This window comes from Rhamphochromis sp. 'chilingali' (genome assembly GCF_963969265.1).
Source record: "Rhamphochromis sp. 'chilingali' genome assembly, chromosome: 3".
Classification (NCBI taxonomy): domain Eukaryota; kingdom Metazoa; phylum Chordata; class Actinopteri; order Cichliformes; family Cichlidae; genus Rhamphochromis; species Rhamphochromis sp. 'chilingali'.
The window spans coordinates 14905986-14927961 of record NC_137931.1 but is presented as its reverse complement, the minus strand read 5'-3'; the positions used below and the strand labels follow the sequence as shown (position 1 = coordinate 14927961).

At 39.2% G+C, this 21976-nt stretch overlaps 1 protein-coding gene across 2 annotated transcripts in view; it reads left to right on the top strand.

Moving 5' to 3' along the window:
* Positions 1-20392, top strand: part of LOC308394043 (uncharacterized protein) — a 33226-nt gene extending 12834 nt beyond the window's left edge. The window contains exons 14-36 of one of the 2 annotated variants that reach the window (XM_080878178.1): positions 497-565; positions 3170-3238; positions 4029-4097; positions 7691-7759; positions 8366-8434; positions 8550-8621; positions 9402-9470; positions 9558-9629; positions 9739-9807; positions 10297-10365; positions 11043-11111; positions 11747-11815; positions 12757-12825; positions 14328-14396; positions 14534-14602; positions 14694-14774; positions 14975-15010; positions 15089-15125; positions 15290-15847; positions 17109-17389; positions 17480-17654; positions 19103-19297; positions 19459-20392. In XM_080878178.1, coding sequence (XP_080734304.1) covers positions 497-565; positions 3170-3238; positions 4029-4097; positions 7691-7759; positions 8366-8434; positions 8550-8621; positions 9402-9470; positions 9558-9629; positions 9739-9807; positions 10297-10365; positions 11043-11111; positions 11747-11815; positions 12757-12825; positions 14328-14396; positions 14534-14602; positions 14694-14774; positions 14975-15010; positions 15089-15125; positions 15290-15847; positions 17109-17389; positions 17480-17654; positions 19103-19297; positions 19459-19466 — 2412 coding nt within the window. In that variant the 3' untranslated portion in view covers positions 19467-20392. Of the gene's footprint in view, positions 1-496; positions 566-3169; positions 3239-4028; positions 4098-7690; positions 7760-8365; positions 8435-8549; positions 8622-9401; positions 9471-9557; positions 9630-9738; positions 9808-10296; positions 10366-11042; positions 11112-11746; positions 11816-12756; positions 12826-14327; positions 14397-14533; positions 14603-14693; positions 14775-14974; positions 15011-15088; positions 15126-15289; positions 15848-17108; positions 17396-17479; positions 17655-19102; positions 19298-19458 lie in introns of both variants that reach the window. The other variant, XM_080878177.1, reaches the window with a different exon arrangement.
* Positions 20393-21976: the final 1584 nt, after the last annotated feature.

Here is a 21976-nt window from a genome sequence, read left to right as displayed (position 1 = left end):
TAAACTTCTGCCGCAGGTAAATGATGGCTAAATCTAAAATCAAAGTGCAACTTAAAAGTAATTTAAAAAATTTAAATATGAAAGAATAACAATAAAAATCAGAATTTTGATGTTTGGAGACACATGGAACACCAACCTCAGTCTCCTGTCTCTTGTCTGTCAGACATCCAATAAAACCTAATATATATGTGAGCCTTGCTGCTCTATAAACTACTACACCTGACTTTTAAAAAAGCTTTCTGGCAAAAGTCCCTGAAGGCAAACCTTCCCCTCTGTGAACCCCCCTCACTGTTTAAGGATCTATTGCTAATACCTTGGCCAGATGGAAACATTTGGCGGGGGTTAGATCCAGTTTGTCACCACACCTTAGACAAGAGACAAGTAAAGAAGCAACAGAACGAAATGTTGACATCCAAGCAGGGACATTACATTTTATCTTCAGAGACAACCTAGTTTTCATGTGAGACATCTTTTCAGTTTCCTTTGTTTTACTCAGGGACCTCAAGGACCACAGGGAGTCCAAGGAGAGAGAGGGCTGATAGGAGAAGGTCTGCCTGGACCAAAGGTGAGTTAGCGTTCATGCTTTTTAAGTCTGACCTTTTTCGTGTAAAAAACAGCCAGGGAAACTCTTTTAACCCCTTTGACCCTGTTTAAGGCATTCATACCTTTCATATCTACAAACTGACCTACACAAAGATCCATCTGGGCTCCAGATTCCAGAATGTAATGACAGGAAATTGATGATGTGTAGGATTACAAGACATGATAACTCAACACAAAAGTTCCATAAATTAACAGTGTGGTATGGCTCTCATTACCTCGTGCTGTGATCTAGTCCGTTGATCGTATCCAGCACAGGACATGAGAACATCTCCACATAAAGCATAAAAAAGTTTCAGAGATGGTTCAAGAAAAAAGCCAGGGCATCATGTCAGTGACTCACTGAGAGAGGAAATAAAGAGTCTTTTCGTATGTCTGTGTTTTCTCAAGGCCATCGGGCACACACATTCATATATGCACACTCAGTGTCTTTTAAGCACATGTGGATATATACGTTCTCTCATGTTGTTTTCGTTTTCCAAAGCAATTTCCACATGAGAGATATCTTTGACATTTTTGGGCCAAAAAAATTTTTCATTCAGTATTTGAGTGTGTCCTTATACTGTGCAGAAGACATACACAGCATGTTTTTGTGATGCTTTAATGTTTCCTATTGTTATTCTTAGTTTTCCCGTCCTTTTTCAGATTGCACAGCGTGTTTTTGTTTATGGGCTTCTGATTGGCCAACATTTCTGTATGTTTAGATTTATGCCTCCACCTGTTCTTTTGGCATGATTTTGAGTGACATGTTTTTTTGTGTTTTCATGCAGACAGAGACATTTTTGAAATGAAAGTGGAAAATTTAAGACAATTTGAAACATCCAGCAGAGTTATTTCATTCTTTTTAATGTTGAAAAATATTAAAATATTTATCAGACTCAGCCCTAAGATCATTTTAATTATCTCTCACAAAAGTTGTATTGATTCCCCAAGCAATTAAAAACAACATAGCTCAACATCAGTGTAATTGCAAAAATGTATTATTACTTTTGGAAGCGTTCCTTTGTAAAATGTTTGTGGTTTCTTTCAAATTACAGGTGTCAGATCTGTGCATTTGTCATGCAGCTCTGTTGTTTTGATAAATGCACACAGCTAAATTAAACATAGTTACTGTAAAAACTCTGTGACTTTGTTATAAGACTAACAGAGCAGTTTTGTATCACAGGAAGTGGAATTCAGGTGAAATTTTCAACTTTAGACTGCTTCAGACTACTATTTGATTTATCACTTGGCGACTTGCCTTGGTGATGGTATCAGCCATGCCCCCCCCCCCGACACACACACACACACACAGGAGAAGGTGGATCCCCCACTGCTGAAGATTGGCCTCAAGGGTGCTTTTTCCCCACTTTTTTTAATGGCGTTCTTGTTCCAAAGCAGCATTCTTCACATGACAAGCCTCGACAGGCTCCAGATTCACAGGAGCTCTGCAGCTTTTTCCACATCATTAGCACCTCAGCTTGTGAGGGATCATAGAGTTACGACAGTAAATCTTTACCTCTTGAGGCTAACATGCAAGAGCGGCATGTTAATCAGTGTACTCCTCTATGCGACATTGTTTCTGTTGATCTTGGATGTCCTTGGAAGACGCAGAAATATTTCCTTAAGGGAAATCGGATTTTTCTGCAGTCTATAAAGTGCAGGACATTATGCAGCATTTTTTTTTCATTTTACTGACTGTCATCCTGTATTATCTTTCTAATCCCTCAGTGAATTTCTCCTCCTGCTTTTTCTCTTTGTGTAATACTTATATCTCCTCTAGGCACGTTTTGATATACATGAAATACCACAATATTCCTATATACTATATAGTATGGCTACTTCTGCTTTCCGTAGAAGAAACAGAAACTGTGTGCAAGTTTGGATCTTTCAGGCCACTTCTGGTGAGCAAGTTACACTCTTCTATCAGTAACTGACATAAATCAAACTGAACATTTATAATAACAATAAGCATTTTGTTTTTGCTAAACCATCACAAGAAGCCATGAAACTAACTGAGAAACAGCTCGTAATGCACATTACTCCAATGGCAGCTTTTCAGTTACAAAGCCATCATTCTCTTTAAAGTCAGATTAAAAAGATGAAATAATTCATTGTGAATGAAAAGCATGCTGTAGTGGTTAACACATTTGCTTTACATATAAGACATCCCCAGTCTGACACTGAGGAGACATAAATCCAGCCTTGGGTGGGTGAGTGGGAGGGGTTATAAACCAGTGTATTCTTAGTGCAGGGCCCAGGCCTGTATGTTGTGTCAGGAAGGGCATCTGGTACAGAAACTGTGCCAAATCAAGTATGTGGATCCATCTGCTGTGGTGAAACCTCGGGGAATGAGGAAGCAGCTGAAAGATGATACATTGGTTAAACTAAAACTCCTGTTTGGCTTCAAAGTCGTGTAATGTTTTACACTGTGTGAGTTCTTTTGGAAAATAACATCTGTATTTTGACTAATATCTTATTATTCTAACTTTTATACTTATTTTTCTGCTCCTATTTTGGCATTATTTTCATACATCTTACTGATATTTCAAGAGTCAATTTGCAGTAACTTTTTTGTCCATCTTGGCAGGGAGAGCGAGGCTTGGAAGGGCCACGGGGACCCAGAGGACAGCCGGGTGCTGGAATCAAAGGAGACAAGGTGGAGTTTAAAGAGGCCTTAACTAAGGCGCCTGCTGAAAAGCCTTCACACAGCCATGAAGAGAAAGCCGGAGTCCTGTTGTGAAGAAGGCCATAAGTTGGCAGAGCCACGGATGAATGCATTCAGTGCAGTGTTATGTAGGAGGTCACAGTCCACAGATGATGAATCAAGGTCAAAACATGGATAGTGTAGGAGGAGCGCAGTTTCACTGCTTGTGCTGATGAATGTGGAAAAGTTAGCCTGCAGTCAGGTACAGTCAGACATAGACATAAAGGTAAAGGTTTGTCTTTCAGGATGTGTTTGTAGAGCTTCACAGCCATCTGGCAGCATTTTAGCTCACAGACTTACAGACAAAGAAAGGCTGAGTTGATTTTTAGCTATGTAATTCTTTCTGCTACATGAAAAATCATTTCCCCCCCAAAAAAACTTTTTCGTTGTGATTTACACGGGTGTTCTCGACACCGATGTTGCTGACAGTTTTACCGTGGGCTTTGTAGTGAAGTTTATTGGAGGTAATCACAAAGTTTTCATGCAGTAATGACAAACACCGCCTGCAGGGTTCTCTGCATTACCATCATATATTTGTGATGTGATTATAGCATGTGACAGATAAAAGGAAGTGAGGCAAAAGGAGCAGATGTCATCAAGTGTGGCCTATATTATTAATTCATTAAAATGCAGCGCTATAGAATTGTATACAGATGGGTGTTTTCCACATATAATAAATCACATTTCAGTGTGAGGCACTGTCAACCTATTAACATTTACATGTTGTTATCTGAACTTGTAGGGGGATTTTGGGCCACCGGGTCTTCCAGGGCTTGTCGGTCTCCCAGGACTAGGCATACAGGGTGAGAAGGCAAGTGTTGGACTCATAATATGATTCCCACAGTGGCTCTAATACATTGATTTTTTCATGTTTTTATAATCACAGTGGGCTTATATTGATTTTTTTTAATAGTTTTTTTTAATTGTTACTGTCACCATCCATGTTTTGACTTGTTAATGTAAGGCAATAGTGATGAACTGACAATTATCAATAACATAATGAGGAAAATGTATTGTTTAAGTAAGATACCATATGCAATATGACAGAAGTTTGTAGTTTATCAATGATTCTCAATCCAAGCGAAGCCCTTTTTTAGTGCTAAGGAGCGTGCAAACATTCCTGCCTGTGCACTACTGGCTCTGTTGTGCTGGCTCCGGGTCCAATGTGTAACTGATGCTACCAACATTAACAGGACGCTTACAGCCTCTTATTGCGTGTTTGTCTGGGTTTCCGGTGTTCTGACAAAATGTCCTACTTTGTCAAAACATCTTACCGTAGCGTAAATTTATAGTCATGTCAATCAATCTGTGCTACCTTATCAGAATATACTGCCTTACGTGGTTTATGCCTCCATCGTACATATCTATAGGTAGGACGCTTTGATGGCCAAATCACACTTATCAAAACGTGCTTCCTGCTTGGATTTATACAGTAAATAAAATGACCAATGTCAAGGTTCTTAGAAATTAAACAACGTTATCACTCAATTAACAAGTATGTAGTGCAATATTACTTTCTTCGACATAACAACGGAGCGTGGTGTCCACTAACTGCAGGAGGACTAAAATTAATTGACAAGGTTTACACTGTATGCCAGTTTACAGAAGTTTAGAAGTACTAAATCAAGACTTGAAATATGACTTCAATTGAGACTCCAAATTGGAGTATTTTTGCACAAATGAACGCATGTTAGCTTGAAAAGTTAACAAATTGACAACAGCTTAAGGAAAACAAGTATCAACTGTAATAAACTGTCAGTAAGAACAAGTAGGAGAGCTTGATAGGTAGGGTGTTTTGTCAGAACACCGGCAATGCGCAGAATTACCAAAATTAGAGAGGGGATAACCTAACATATGAAACAGGAAAAAACTGCTGTGTAATCCATTTATTCCACCAAAGTAACTGTATTCTAATTATCATCTATTTAAGCGGTAACTGTAACAGAATACAGTTACTCATATTTTGTATTTTAAATACGTAACGCCTGTTCGTGTATTCTGTAACTCCCCAATACTGACCACAGTAAACAATAATTCTGCCAAGATCTTCATTGTAGCACGTTCATTGAGAACAGGTCAATCTGACATTAGCATTTAGCTTAAATCATGCCCGTGCCAAAATAGAACACCTTCAAGCTGCTAGCATCAGTACAGGGAGTGCAGAATTATTAGGCAAGTTGTATTTTTGAGGAATAATTTTATTATTGAACAACAACCATGTTCTCAATGAACCCAAAAAACTCATTAATATCAAAGCTGAATGTTTTTGGAAGTAGTTTTTAGTTTGTTTTTAGTTTTAGCTATTTTAGGGGGATATCTGTGTGTGCAGGTGACTATTACTGTGCATAATTATTAGGCAACTTAACAAAAAACAAATATATACCCATTTCAATTATTTATTTTTACCAGTGAAACCAATATAACATCTCCACATTCACAAATATACATTTCTGACATTCAAAAACAAAACAAAAACAAATCAGCGACCAATATAGCCACCTTTCTTTGCAAGGACACTCAAAAGCCTGCCATCCATGGATTCTGTCAGTGTTTTGATCTGTTCACCATCAACATTGCGTGCAGCAGCAACCACAGCCTCCCAGACACTGTTCAGAGAGGTGTACTGTTTTCCCTCCTTGTAAATCTCACATTTGATGATGGACCACAGGTTCTCAATGGGGTTCAGATCAGGTGAACAAGGAGGCCATGTCATTAGTTTTTCTTCTTTTATACCCTTTCTTGCCAGCCACGCTGTGGAGTACTTGGACGTGTGTGATGGAGCATTGTCCTGCATGAAAATCATGTTTTTCTTGAAGGATGCAGACTTCTTCCTGTACCACTGCTTGAAGAAGGTGTCTTCCAGAAACTGGCAGTAGGACTGGGAGTTGAGCTTGACTCCATCCTCAACCCGAAAAGGCCCCACAAGCTCATCTTTGATGATACCAGCCCAAACCAGTACTCCACCTCCACCTTGCTGGTGTCTGAGTCGGACTGGAGCTCTCTGCCCTTTACCAATCCAGCCACGGGCCCATCCATCTGGCCCATCAAGACTCACTCTCATTTCATCAGTCCATAAAACCTTAGAAAAACCAGTCTTGAGATATTTCTTGGCCCAGTCTTGACGTTTCAGCTTGTGTGTCTTGTTCAGTGGTGGTCGTCTTTCAGCCTTTCTTACCTTGGCCATGTGTCTGAGTATTGCACACCTTGTGCTTTTGGGCACTCCAGTGATGTTGCAGCTCTGAAATATGGCCAAACTGGTGGCAAGTGGCATCTTGGCAGCTGCACGCTTGACTTTTCTCAGTTCATGGGCAGTTATTTTGCGCCTTGGTTTTTCCACACGCTTCTTGCGACCCTGTTGACTATTTTGAATGAAACGCTTGATTGTTCGATGATCACGCTTCAGAAGCTTTGCAATTTTGAGACTGCTGCATCCCTCTGCAAGATATCTCACTATTTTTGACTTTTCTGAGCCTGTCAAGTCCTTCTTTTGACCCATTTTGCCAAAGGAAAGGACGTTGCCTAATAATTATGCACACCTAATATAGGGTGTTGATGTCATTAGACCGCACCCCTTCTCATTACAGAGATGCACATCACCTAATATGCTTAATTGGTAGTAGGCTTTCGAGCCTATACAGCTTGGAGTAAGACAACATGCATGAAGAGGATGATGTGGACAAAATACTCATTTGCCTAATAATTCTGCACTCCCTGTATTTGTTTTTTGCAGACCTACTAATAAATAAATAAAGAAGCATCTGCTTTGAGCTACTTTTTCCCTATTCTTTGATAACAAATGACAGAAAATATGATTACATGGTGTTGCTTTATTAATACAAGCTTTTGATCAACAATCATAATTTAACCAACATGATGCAGAAGTGCATACAAATTCATGCTCTGACACAATAACCACAGCTAGTGGAAACTGTTGGTTGCTGACAGCTTAGCCAAAGAGTTTTTCACTGTCATCAAAACATCAGCTAATTGCTATCAGAACAGGTCTGGTTCTAGTTCACCATTCACTCACTTGTGGAAGAGAGGGAGACAGGTGTGCTCTCACACTGGGCTTTGTGTACAGCTGAAGTTATTTAAAGAAAAGGCTTCATAATAGGACTGAAAAAGTCTCCATTAATCACCTGATTATAGAAAATAATAAACCAGCCTACTGGAAGAAGAAAAACTTTTCATGCTAAACTGTTTTTAATTTTAATATGTGTTTAAACCAGAAACATATATTGCACTGAACCAATGAAATCATTTAAATTTTGTGTTAGAAGAAAAGTTTGCCTCCTTCTGATGTCCAAGAAAAAATTCTAATTACTCTGCCTTCAGCAAAAACACTCCCTGTTTACAGATTCCATTCAGGCTTCTTTTAATTACTGCATTTATTCATACCTGCAGGGCATAGAGGGTCCAAGGGGGCCACCGGGAAGCAGAGGTCCACCAGGAGAAGGCATGCCTGGGCCCAAGGTTTGTACATATGCTCAAAATCTTAGTGGTAATAACAAGGGGTCAGGATTTCTATGTGGAGGCCACAGAGTTTATAGTTGGAACTGGATCATATGACCCTGAAACGTCACATAGTTAAGTGGTATAATGCTTAGCAATAATGACTTAAACTGCAGGATCTGGCAAGCTGATTAATGATTTGATAGCCAAGCAAGCAAGGCTGATGCTTTTAGTCACATTTATCTCTATTGTACGTGTTCTGCTCTCAGCACTGAAGACAGAAATTAAAGGTTAACCTACAATTGGAGCGATACTGTATATCCACATAGATTATCAAGTGTACAACTGGGTGAGGATGTTAAATCAAAGTAAATTGAATGCTAAACTGACCAGGTACTCAGTCCGTCCTGTATTTTAAGCTGTTATGTAAACTTTCATTGCAAGTCTTCCTGGTGTCTCAGCATAAACGCTGGTGTGACCAGGCCTGTACAAAATAATGCCAGCAAGTATATTTTCTTAAAAAATACGTGGCTCTCTGGTAATAGTCCGCTTAGCAAATATTAACAATACTGGTGTAAGTGTTTTAGTAATTACGACAAGATGTGAAGATGTTATTGCCTAACACAGGGAGACCAAGGGTTTCCAGGTGAAATTGGTGCACCAGGGGAGAGAGGGGCTGGAGACCCTGGAGCTAAGGTGAGTTGAAACCATTTGGTAAAAACCCACATCAGCAGCAGTTATCAGTATACATTATTTAAAGTATTAAACATTCCCTCCATAAACTCATACAGAGCCACCAATCTGTCCTCAGGGTGAACCAGGATCATCAGGAATGCCAGGTTTGCCTGGGCTTCCAGGGGAGGATGGAGCCCCTGGACAGAAGGTAGTTTGAAGATGTTTTAACCTGAGCAAACGCAAAATGCAGTTTTTAAATGATCATTTTATTTATTAAGGGAAAAAGCTATCCAAATCTATCTCGCTGTACATGGTAATTAAATTTTCTGTTGTATCAAAAAATCCCTTAAGTAAAACCTGTCTGATCAAGTGTAGTAGGCTAAAAGGTCTCAAGAACCAATGCAGCATCCCATGATATATAGAAATTTTCTAAAGATAGTTGACATCTATCAGTTTGGGAAGGATTATATATCCATTTCTAAGGCTTTAGGACTCAATCAAACCACATTGAGCTCCATTATGAACAATGGTGGTATGATTGTCTGGGGATTTGCTGTTTTAGGAGCTGGACAACTTGCCTTAATTGATGAAACCATGAATTCTGCTATCTGTGAGAAAATCCTGAAGAGAATGTCCAGCCATCAGTTCATATCCTGAAGCTCAAGCCCACTTGGCTTACTCTGAATCACTCAAAAACAACCAAATGAAGGTTTTGGGTTTTTGAAAAGTCTCCAATTAAAAAGTTTGTGCAAAGAGTGAGCCAAGATTCTTCTGCATTGATATGAAAGACTCTGAAGAACTGCAATTCAGCAACTGCCAGTTGCTGAATTGCAGTTCTTACTAACAAGGGTGTTACAACCAGGTTAGCAATATCTATTATTACATTTTGTTTGATGATGTAAAACATGTAAGTATGACAAATAGGCAAAACATTAAAAAAAACAAAAACAGGATGGGGCCAAATACTTGGATGCATGTGTGTCTTTAGGGCGAGCCCGGAGCTATTGGCCTAAGAGGGCCAGATGGCGCTCCTGGAATTGGTATCCAAGGTGAAAAGGTAAAAAAGTAATATTCCATATTTCATTTTCCTGCAAGTCAGTAAGTAAGTCAGACCAGTGAGTATATTCCTGATGTGACCTTCAAGGGTGACCAAGGCCAAAGAGGAATCAGAGGCTTGACTGGGCCGCCAGGCATTGCTGGACCCTCAGGACCAAAGGTGAGCAATCATTAGGCCATCATTAACATTTACCTGGAAAGAGATAATGAGAAAATATCCTCTGTACGTTTTTGGTCTTAACCAGTTTTCATACAATAAACTTTGTCAGGGAGAACCAGGAGCGCAAGGCAGGCTGGGTTTGCCTGGTCCTCCAGGACGCTTCATCACTGGACCCAAGGTATAAGATTCAGTTTTACTGAGCCATCAGTGTAAGACTGCGGAGATTCGTCATGTTTTCTTCACATTTTCACAAAATATGTGGTTATTATTTTAGGTTGTTCCAAGACTCTTTGTAGAAAGAAACATTGATTCTCCTGATGCACGTAAACTTGTTATTGGCATTATTGTTATTGTACTACATACATACTACATTATTGTAGAATCTCTGCTGTGATTTGGCACTATATAAATAAAACTGAATTGAATTGAATTAGTATGTTTTGTTCGTAGCATTAACCCATTATTAAACAATATTATCAGTGGTAGAAGTCTTTAATTTGCTTCTAAGTAGCAACAGCACAGTTGCACAATGTTCTACATTTTATATTGTATATACAGTGTCTATTAAAGTTAACCTTTTTATTTTAGATGTACAACATCCATGTTGCACATCTATGTACAACCTTCTGTACTAAGGGGCAGCTTTGTTACTAAAAATGTGTTGTAGGGTGATCCTGGTCCAAATGGCCCTCCTGGTCCAGTTGGGGAGACTGGCTATGGACTTCCTGGTCCTAAGGTAAAACTGATATTATTATTCTCTGGTTGAAAAAGAAATACACATATAAATATGTATTGCATTTCTATTGGGTGCCTGCCTGTAGAAACAAGCATGAGTCAGATTTTCGAACAAACACATTTAAACATGTGCTGAGTGCGTCCAAATCTGGAAAAGAATCAATAATCAAACAAGTAATGAGGGGCAGATCAGGAAACACGTGTTTGTGCTTTCATCATCAAGGCCATTTACAGTCCATCTAGAAAGAACAGAGAATATGTCAAAAATTAGGATGGGAAGCACAGCTGTACATCCTGTCATGCTTTCCATACGCTAACATTTGCTGAAAATCTCAGCTAATAAAATGCTACAACCTGTTTTTATGTTTTGCTCAATACTTAACCCTCTCAGGCTCAAATTAAGTTTTTGTTGCTAATGCACAAAAGAATACCTGCAGTGGTACTTCTAAGTAAAAAAAACCTCATAAAATATGTATGTGGGGTAATCAGGTTGTTAGCTTTTACTTGTTGCAAATCTGCAACGCCTGCCTTGAGAGGGTTAATATAAGGGACCAAGCAAAGGAGCATATGTGTCCATTTATGTGCATATTCCACTTTAGTTTGTTTTGCAAGTCTGTAACTCTCTTTGTATCCTTTGTATGAATGAATTATTGATTCCTATGTATCTGCCTCCTGTAGGGTGACCGAGGAGATCGAGGCCCTCCAGGCCCATTTGGTCCCAAAGGAGACGGCTATCCTGGCCCCATGGTGAGGAGCTGATTTAGACAATGACATATGTCTCCTCATAAATCTGTACAGCCATACCTTTCATCTGCATACTATATCTAGTCCTCCATCCATCTAGCATTTGCCTCTCTTGTACTGCCGCTCAGTTCCAACCCTCTATCAATCAGTGAGACATTTATAACCCAACTTTACAGTAGGTGGCCCTTACACATATCCTGAGTATGTTTCCTTTAACTTAAACCAGAGGGAGATGAAATTAACATGACTTTCATTAAGGGCAGTAAGAATAAAGGTGGTGCCTTAAAAAAATAAGAAAAAAAATCACTTACTATATTTTACTTTCTCATTGAGGGTTGGATATGAAGATTGAAACCAAATGTTTGGTCTGTAAACCAGATGCTTAGCTTACCTTAGCATAAAGTCCGGGAACAATGAGAAGCCGCTAACCTGGTGCTGTCCAAAGGTAACAAAATCCCCCTGTGGTGCTAACTGTTCCAATTTTTACACATTAAATCCTGTTTTATTGCATTATTTTATAAAAGCCAGACAATTTCTTATTCAATTTCAAGTATTATACTCTGCTTGTTTCAGAGTACAATATTAACTTACTCTTCTTTCTGGAAATCCATACTTAAGTTAGCTTTTTGCTTTTTCAGGGTCCTCCTGGGCTGCCTGGACTTCCAGGAGAACCTGGGCCGGAGGGAGTGGGCGTTCCTGGACCGAAGGTGAGAATGTGGATCCATAAGATAGAACTTTCCAGCGTGCATTTCTTTCAAATGTCAGTGTAAAGTTGGGTCTTTGTTTAAAAAAAGTTGAGAATTATAGTAAGGTTACAGTAGGTTTCCACACTTTCCAGCAGACTTTGTGGTTTGTACAAAGGTCCCAGTATAGTGATGTGTTGGTAATTTGCAGGTCTACATAGTCATTTTAAAAATATGTCTACACACTAAAGCTATATGAAATCAATTCACTTCCATTTTCAAATCAATTTTATTTATATAGCACCAAATTACAACAACAGTTGATGTGCTTAAAATTGTAAGGTAATGACGAAACAGTACTGCAGAAAAACCCCAACATTAAGACAATACCCTATCAGCACACACTTGGCAACACTGGGAAGGAAAAAACATAGGAACTATGCTAAAGGACCAGCAACAGCACAAACATGAATAACAGAAGCCCACATTAACAGTTGTTGCTGTTTATGACGCTTCCCGCAGGTTCAGTATACAATTATAACATGTAGACATGCGGTCTGCAAAGCTCCTGGATCTGTCATACAGTATTGTGATGATAGTTAGTCACTGCTTATAAACATTATGGAATTCATTATTGGTTTGAATGCAAAATTCAATCAAAAATGTCCCATGTTTCAAAAATCTTGTAGGATGTAAACCTTATATGACATAGATGGTTCTTTCTGTGAGGTCAGAATTTAGAGCCAAAGCCATTGTCAAGTCCTGGTAAGATGAATTTCCAAGTTGTGTTTGAATCTGCACTGAAGATAAGTGAGATTATCTCACCATGGAAAGATTTGGTCTTTTGTTTAGGGAAGCTAATTAAGGGAAACACGATTTTAGTCAGTGCACGAGTTTGTTTGACAGATTGTAAATTGCTGTGCTGTCAGTGTTCATCTATCTTTGCTGTGCATTCATCTTTGCAGGGCGATATTGGATTTCGAGGGTTGCCTGGTTTACCAGGACTTCCAGGTGAAGGCCTCCCAGGACCTCTGGTAAATTTAAAACCTTTACATTTTTCAAATCTTTAACCTCTGCTGTTTTAAGCAACTCCCTTTTACCTGTTTTGTAATCAGAAATATTATAATATTATTCATTTTTATTTGGTTTTTTATTTGGTTTATGGGAACATGAGCCGAGGACAACATTCTAAGATGTTTACTTGAGAGGAGCCTTTTTCAAATTTCTCCTAAGTACTGCCAGATGGTTGTGACTGAGTTACATTCTCTGAAGAATAACAGGTTGAAAAAAAAAAACACAGTGCATCGTCTTCTGTGCAAACATGCCCACAACTGGGCTGCTTGTTCATTTTTTGGTGGCATTTATCGTGATTTTTCCAACAGCACTGTGACACATGGGTGCAGGGTGTGAATCTCCACAGACATATGTGTCTGATGAGAAACACTTGGCCTAACAGGCCTTACTAAAAGAACACCCGGCACCCCGCATGTCCTCACATATCATATCCAGATTCCCCACAGGCTTCAGGCCACTGTCTGTGCAGGTCCGAGCTCTGTCAAAGTCATGCAGCAGTAGGCAGGTTTTAATTGAAGACGCAAATAATAGGAAAAAATGGGAAAGCAGAGCACACTGACACTTATCAGCTCTTGTCCGTGCTGAGAAAATGGTGATGTGAAACATTCACAACAACACTGGTAACCTTGAAGTTGCTGCTCTTTATTACAAGAATACAAAGTGTGTTTCATACTCTTATAGATAAAGTAAATTTTTTGTTGGGTTGAGTTATTAATTGCACATGTGATATATATAGCTGCTATTGCCTTTTCTCACATTATGAAGTCAACCCAAACAGGAAACGTATTACAGTCAAAATCTTTTGTGGGTCATGACATCAGATAATTTCTTGGATTAAGCTGTTTTCACAGATGCACTGCAGCCCAGAAATCGAGTTGTCATAGCAGCATACAGACAACAAAGCATTCAAAGTAGAGGAGTGTACACATGTCACACATGCATGTGCAAGATTGAGTTGTGTATGTTTTCTAATCAAAATCAGTAATCTTATTTTACTTATTTTCTTTTTTTTAAGCCATTCAAGAAAAATTGAGGATATTTTGCCAACTTTAAGCTTTAATACTGAACACAGACAAGAGAAAACACATTACTGAATTCACTTTGGAGTTTGATGATAACTGGTAGCTGCACGTGACTTGAATTTGCTGTAGTCATGACTAGTTGACATTCAGTCATGACTACAGCAAAAGGCTTAAGTAATAGAGTATTGTTCCTGGCTTTTTTAATAACATTCCACCTGACAGGTGTCTCCCTGCCTACACCTCGCCACAGGTGGAGCCTGTATACTTATGTGAACAGCAAGTCAGCAGGTCTGCTGCCTTGACCCCAGTAACTGTGCCATTTGTATGGCTGCAACAAATATTTCTTTCATAAATTACAAATCTGCTTTTTTGTCACATTGTAGCTATTTTGTAACTGACCTTGAGCTGTAGTTATATAAGCAACATGTTTTGACTTGCAGGGTAACCCTGGGAGACCTGGTCCACCTGGGCCAACAGGTCCTCAAGGGCAAGGAGTTCAAGGGCCAAAGGTAGGCTGTAATTTATTGTCCTTGATAGACATTCACATATCTATAAAATATCAAGACATCCAGGGCTCTGTGTACTACCTAAACCTGTAAGTATCTATCACAAGCTGTAACACAACTGCCTTGTGTGTTTGATTCAGGGTGAACAGGGGGCCCAGGGTGTGGTAGGACCAAGAGGAATACCTGGAGAAGGCTTTCCTGGAGCTAAAGTCAGTTACTGTGTTACCCGGGACTGAATGTGGGGTTGTGAGCATTTATAATTCTTTGAGTGCTGATGTTTTGCAATGTGGTGTGCAACAGGGTGATCGAGGTTTGACAGGGGAGAGGGGGCTGAAGGGGATCAAAGGAGATGTAGGAGACCCTGGAACCCCAGGGCAACCTGTGAGTGACGCTAATGATTCCTTCATGTCTCACTTTGTTGTGTTCTGTTTTGTGATGGCTGGGGAGAGGGCTCCAACCCCTGAACCTGCTCCTATTCTGCTTGTTATCGCTACTGACATTTGTCTGCCCCATGAAACTGGAAGATTTGCAGAAACAGTGACACTTTGTGAATAAACGTTTTTTAATATTTTTGATCCTAGGGCCGACTCGGTGCCAAAGGTGAAGCTGGCCTCACTGTGAGTGTCATGTGTTCATATCTGTATTGTTTTACTTTTTGTGATTATCCATATGCTTATATTGTGTATTCATTGCAGAGAGAAGACGTCATTCGATTGATCAAAGAGATCTGTGGTAAAATATCTTTTGATAGCATAAATATTGTAGTAGATTTAATTTCTCAATGAAAGCCACTGTGTCATCTGATCTGTAAAGTGCTGGATCCAGTTCCACAGACTGGAACTCATCAATGTGACATTTCCGCCATGATCTCATATGTTGATGTGATGTGATTCTAGGATGTGGGATCAAGTGTAAGGAGAGGCCTATGGAGCTGGTGTTTGTCATTGACAGCTCAGAGAGTGTGGGGCCTGAGAACTTTGAAATCATCAAGGACTTTGTGAATGCATTAGTGGACCGGGTAACAGTGGGCCGAAACGCCACCAGGATTGGCCTGGTCCTGTACAGCCTTGAGGTGAGAACTGTATTCAACTTGGCCCGCTATGTCACCAAACAGGATGTCAAGAATGCAATCAGAAACATCCCATATATGGGAGAGGGCACCTACACTGGTACCGCTATCCGCAAGGCGACGCAGGAGGTCTTCCATAGTTCACGTTTGGGAGTAAGCAAAGTGGCCATCGTGATTACTGATGGGCAAACCGACAAGCGAGAACCAGTGAAGCTGGATATAGCTGTGCGAGAAGCACACGCTGCCAATATTGAGATGTTTGCCCTGGGGATCGTTAACACCTCAGACCCAACGCAGGCCGAATTCCTGAAAGAACTGAATCTAATCGCATCTGATCCAGACACGGAGCACATGTTCCTCATTGATGACTTCAACACCCTGCCAGGTAAGAGGCATTTTCTTTACTTACCCTTAATATGAGTCTTTGTTAATGAGTTGAGTTGCTTGCTGATTGTATTCTGATTATATTCCTATAGAACAAGAAAAAGCAACATAAATGTGATTTTCGGTGATTTATTACAGCTAACTGTAATAAAGCATTCTTCAGCAGCATCCTTCACAAAATGTGAAGAATTGACTGAAGTATTGTGATAATATCCCTAAGGAACTGAGACAAGAATTCTAAAATTAAAATAAAAATAATATCCTCTGGCAAATTAGTTGTATTCATTCAGCACAGCCAAAATAGCATGAAAAAACCCCCGTAATGGCACAAAATGTCCCCAGGATTACCTTAGGGATGTCGTATTGTGAGTTGCCTGGTGATTCCCGCCTGTAGTGAACCAATTTTTAAAAAATAGATTTTTCCATTTTTATACGGATCCATTTATATGTGAAGTGCTTGTGTGACTTGAAATCTACAATTTTTGTGTTATATTATTAAAAAATCATATCTTAACTTATATCTTATACAAGCTATTTTAGACACCTATTTAGCGCACGTTTATGTACCCTATAGTTACATTTACTTTTTTTTTTTAACAATGCACCAAGTCTAACTACAGATATGCAAGTCACATATACTCATTATTATTTAATCTAGGCAGAATAACCTCATAGTGGTTTCAAATCTCATTAGCGTTCTGATCTTCCACTGTTAGTTGGTTAGTTTGTGGTTAGCCCTACTGTCTGTGGCAATCCATAATTTAGCATTCTATGTTGATGTGAGTGACAATTTGAAGAAATAATGGATTATGCATCTTCAATAACACTTCTGAAGAGCTTAACCTAAACCAGCCAGCTACTGTACTTTTGCACACTTAGCCAGTTTGGTTTCACTGTAGCTTTGCACGTTACTGGAGCAAAAGTAGGCATTATTATAATGAATGTAGTGTGTTCACGACCCGGAATCTGCTAATTAGCAGAAGGCAAAGCTTTATAAAGGCATGGGCGATAGGAATGTTTATTTCTCAAGTTTTATCTGTTACTGGCACTAAATGAAGTATATTAGTATTCCACCTCTGCATATGACCTGTATGTTTGTTTGTGCACAAAATTAATGCAAAGCCATCTGATAGTTAGAAATTTAACAGAAAAGAATTCCTAAAAAAATCTTTTAGGCTATGTCTGGCGAGCGAATAGTGACAAAACAGTAATTAGTTAAATCCTTTTTCCTAGTTCCTAACTTCTGTGTCTTTGTGTCACAGCCCTCGAATCCAAGCTGGTCAGCCAGTTCTGTGAAGATGAGAATGGAGCCCTAATATATAACAGAATAACTAATGGCTACAACGGCTATGGAAACAATGGTTATAATGGGAACAAAAATTTAATCAATGGAAAGTATGCTACTGGTGGCTATGGGTACAGGCCTGTGACCCAACCGGAAGTAGAGAATGGACGTCAGACTGGTATCAACACTGGTATCAGCACACACAGCCATGGAGGAATGATAGAGACCACCCAGCATGAGATTAAAGGATCCAACAAAGTACATGTATGAAAACAAGAATACATCTTTATATGTACATTACACACATTTATTATTCTAACAACTGGTTTCTGTTTTTTTCCTCAATAGGAAGGAGGGGTGCAGCGTGGGGACACATTTACCCACAGCACCTCAGACAAACATCTCTCTCCATCCAGGGAACACTCTTCATCGTCATCATCATCTTCATCCACAAGCATAAGTACAACATCCTCCGGTGTTTCTGTACAGTATGTACCTGTACCAAGGCCAGTTCTTCCCAAAGGTATATGAAGTCCAATACTCTGCTCTACTTTTCTATCTTTCTTATGAGCAAAATTATTTTTATTACAGAGATCCAAAATAAATAAATTCCCTCACTGCAAAGACATACCATGAGCAAAAATTCAGTTAGGACCTCAATATTTAAAAGACAATACACATACTATGTGTATCTGCCCTCACATACATATGAACTCGATTGATGTCCCATTCATAAACAATAGGGTTTAATATGACATTCAATTCAGTTTTATTTATACAAGGCCAAATCACAACAACAGTCGCCTCAAGGTAGACCCTACAATAATACATGCAGAGAAAAACCCAACAATCATATGATCCCCTATGAGCAAGTGGTTTGGCAACAGTGGGAAGGAAAAACTCCCTTTTAACAGGAAGAAGCCTCCAGCAGAAACAGGCTCAGGGAGGGGCGGCCAGATGCCACGACCGACTGGGGTGAGAGAAGGAAGACAGGATAAAAGACATTGGCCAAACCTTTGCAGCTGTTTCAACTCTTCTGGAAAGGTCCAATAAAGTGCGACTCTCAGTGTGACTGTGGCCCAAGGTGTTACAATCAATGCAGTATATTTACAAGGTTAAATAGAGCTAAAGGTTAGCAATAAGTTAGCTAGCTAGTTGACATGTTAAAATGATATGTCACGCTATAACTAAACTATTTTTTTTCTAAATGTACATTATCCTTAATTAAGGACACGAGAGGAGGATAATACTTTATTTATCACATGATAGGAAAATTCTTTATCTTTTAATAACTTTGGACTAATGGCAGCTTTCAGAGTTACTTAAAATACTTAAAATGGACCTAAAATGATACGCCACCTCATGGCCACAGTATTTTTTTGTGACATGAATATTTTTTGTAAGAACCTGCAAACAGATGTTAATGTCAACAACTGAAATGAATAATGGCACAGAAAATTACTTATGATATCAGATAATTACTGAAATCCAAACCTCTGCCTTCAGTGTGGGGGTGGTACATAATAATCCGTTCATGTTTAAATGTTTTCTGTGTTTTGCACCCTGTTATATTTTTGTCCGTATAGTGCTGATAGCAGTATAGTATAGTGCTGATAAGGGATAGTGACACTGGGGCATTAAACGAATAGTCAGCAATCTCAGTTTTGAGATGGCTGCAAATGTGGTGTGATGACACCTGATGGAGTAGATGAAGCTCCTTTGGAGTTCTAGTCCAGTGTGCTTTGAGTACAGGCAGCAGAAAGGGAGCAGCTTTCGTTGATGTGGCCTTTCTGCTGTGTGCGCAGCAAGGTGAAGAACAGGGAAGCCAATTATTTTTGATGCAGTGTGGCTGATTTTGTGCAATCTGCTCTTTTCTGACAGCATGGTGAAGAAACGGAGCAGAAAGGGCCACTCTGAGGTTAGATTAGGTGGAAACGAGTTCTCTCATTCATATGACATCTTCTCCTGCAGAGACTGTCCCCTTGGACCCCCGCTGTGGCTTGGTTCTGGACCAAGGCACGTGCAGGGACTACAGCATCCGCTGGTACTATGACAAACAAGCAAACGCGTGCGCCCAGTTCTGGTACGGAGGCTGCAATGGCAACAAAAATCGATTTGACACAGAGGACGAGTGCAAGAGGACATGTGTGGAAGTCAGATCAACTGGTATGCTCTCATGATTTATGTCAGCCATATTTTTGTCTTTTATGTCTTTCACACCTTGCTGCTTTATTTGCCTATTTCATGACTGAAATATTGAGGCTTTGACACTCCGCTTCGATCCAAATGTTTGGGAGTATTGACTTTCTCATATATTTTTTTTCCAGGTGGCTGAGTGAGGGCATCCGTCACACATCTGCCTACATTTCGAGGAGGGGCAGCTATGACCAGCCATTTTTCACAGGGTTATGTGAAGTTTTAGCATAATTCTCAGGCATATACATGTACACTGATGTTCTGTATCATCTCCACATTTTTGCCTCCTCCTCCAGGATCTCTTGTAATTACAGTGAAAAAAAGGAACGTAGCATGGATAGATAGGGCAGGAGATCATCCGTCTTCTCTCAGGAATACAGATGAGGGCTGGCTCGTAGCGTGTTAGGAGTTCCAGAGGACTTGACATACCCACAGATCATTTTTTTCATACAAAGCCTGAGTGCTGCAAACGTGTTGAAAAGATGGACTATAACTAATAACTCCAGTGCTTCATGACTTGTCATATAGATTTAATTTCCTTACTCAATCACTCTGAGGTCTATTAGTGCATATTCACAAAAAACTAAAAACACACAGTAGAGATGAAGCTTCTCATCCCTTGTATCGATCAAATATCGTTTTTTTTTTCTTTTCATATATATGATTCCTAACTTTATGGAATCTTTTTGAGCATTTGAATGTGTTTTTTCTTAGATTTACTGAATGAAAAATGTTTACACTGTTTCACTTCACAAGCTGTAACAATAATGGAAATACATGCATGTATACTCACACACAATGCCCTCTACTGGGTAACAAGTATTAATGTCATAACTGACGTCTGCTGTATGAGCAGAAAACCTACTGTTGAGCACCCCATCTTTGTTGCAAGGCTATACTGACTGCATTCATACATACTGTACTAAGTGCTACATGGTCATCATTTAATATCAAACATTTTTTAATTAATCATTTCTAAAGTAATATGTGTAAAATGCACCAACGTTATTGTATAAACATGATTTGGAGTATGGGGGTATTTTTTCTAAAATAAAGCTGACTTTTATTCTTTTCCAATGTCTATATTTTATTTAAGCCTTCCTAAAAATCCCAAAATTGATCATATAAAAAGTGTCCTAACATCGGCATTTGTAGTATTTATTAATATTATTAGGAGAAACATTTTGACTGAGGATGTTTAAAGTTTGGAACATGTTTCATGTTATCAGTGCGTCGATTCAACGGTTCATCAAGGCTCATAATAAAACCAAATTGCTTTTAGCGTAGCAGTTCATGGTTCTTGATGGTTAATGGTTCAGATATGAACATTAACATAGGCTTTCATAGACTGAATATAAAAGATGGAATGCTCTGTGACTATTTTCATGATGACTTCATGAGCTCCATCAATTATGTTAAGTCACATTAAATACAACATGAAATTATTTTTGTAAATGTTGGTCAGCATTGGTAAGAAAGGAGAGTAAATCAGGTAATGTACCAAGAGTGGGTGGTGTCCATTGGTTTCACAGTCAAATCATCTCCACAGTTGGGATGCCCCATTTGAAAAGGGTAAAACTTTGTTTGTGATCACTGCTGGCTTTATTATTACCGCAGCCCTGTAACCATTTATATTTGTGTTGAAAAACACCAGAATCTGGGCAATGTTCTTCTGACGATACGCGATCATAGGGGAAAAAAAACCTCTGCATTGGCGCTGGTACAGAATATAAATAGCTTCCTGTTTAAACTTCTTCTAAGTGATCGCTAAGGGTTTTTACATCTTTCTGTTGCAACATTCTCCTCTCTGTAATCGGTTATATATTGAAATGCCTGTACATGTCTTCAACCTGGGCATGCTTTGTGTGCCAGGTTACAAAGGCCCTGGTGGGTGACCGACCGAAACAACTCCATCTTTTATAAAACAAGTAAGCACCCAACGAGAATAAGGGGCCAGTCAGAGTAAAATATAATTTAATTTTGATCCACTTTCCCCAACAGTAATTTTTATACAGTCCCTTAATACCCTGGACAAATGGCTACTTAAATGTGATTTCAATATGGTGTAAGTGTGCATAATTAACCTCCTGTGGCTTTAGGGAAGTGGCAGAGTCAGCTCTATCCTTCTCCTTAAATTACATTAGACACTCCTCGACAAGTGGCATAGTGTGATCTATCTTTAGCGCTGCCCACGGGAGAAATGTTACCTAACTCTACACACTCCTCACTTTATCAGGCAACAGGAATAAGACTCATATTGATTCAGACGCACCAGTAATTACCTTTTTTAATTGGCATTTTAACATCTTGTAGTAACTTCTGCGGTGTGACCATCCATCCATTCAAGACCAAGGAGATCAAATAAATGTTTTCATTTTAAAATCATCTTGGTGAATGGAAGAGTGTTTTAAAAGGTTCAATAGCGGAGTGCCACACACACATGCTGACACATACCAACAGCCAACAAGGAAAGTGCTGAATAATGCTGATTGGTGGAAAGAAGTTCTTCTAGAGACAATTTTTGCTGTCATTATGCAAAATTCACTCATATCAATAGACTCCTGCTCATGTGAGTAATTTACAAGAACTTGCCACATTAGCTTATTATTATCCTGAATTTTTTGTGTTCTCTGTAAAGTGCACAAATGC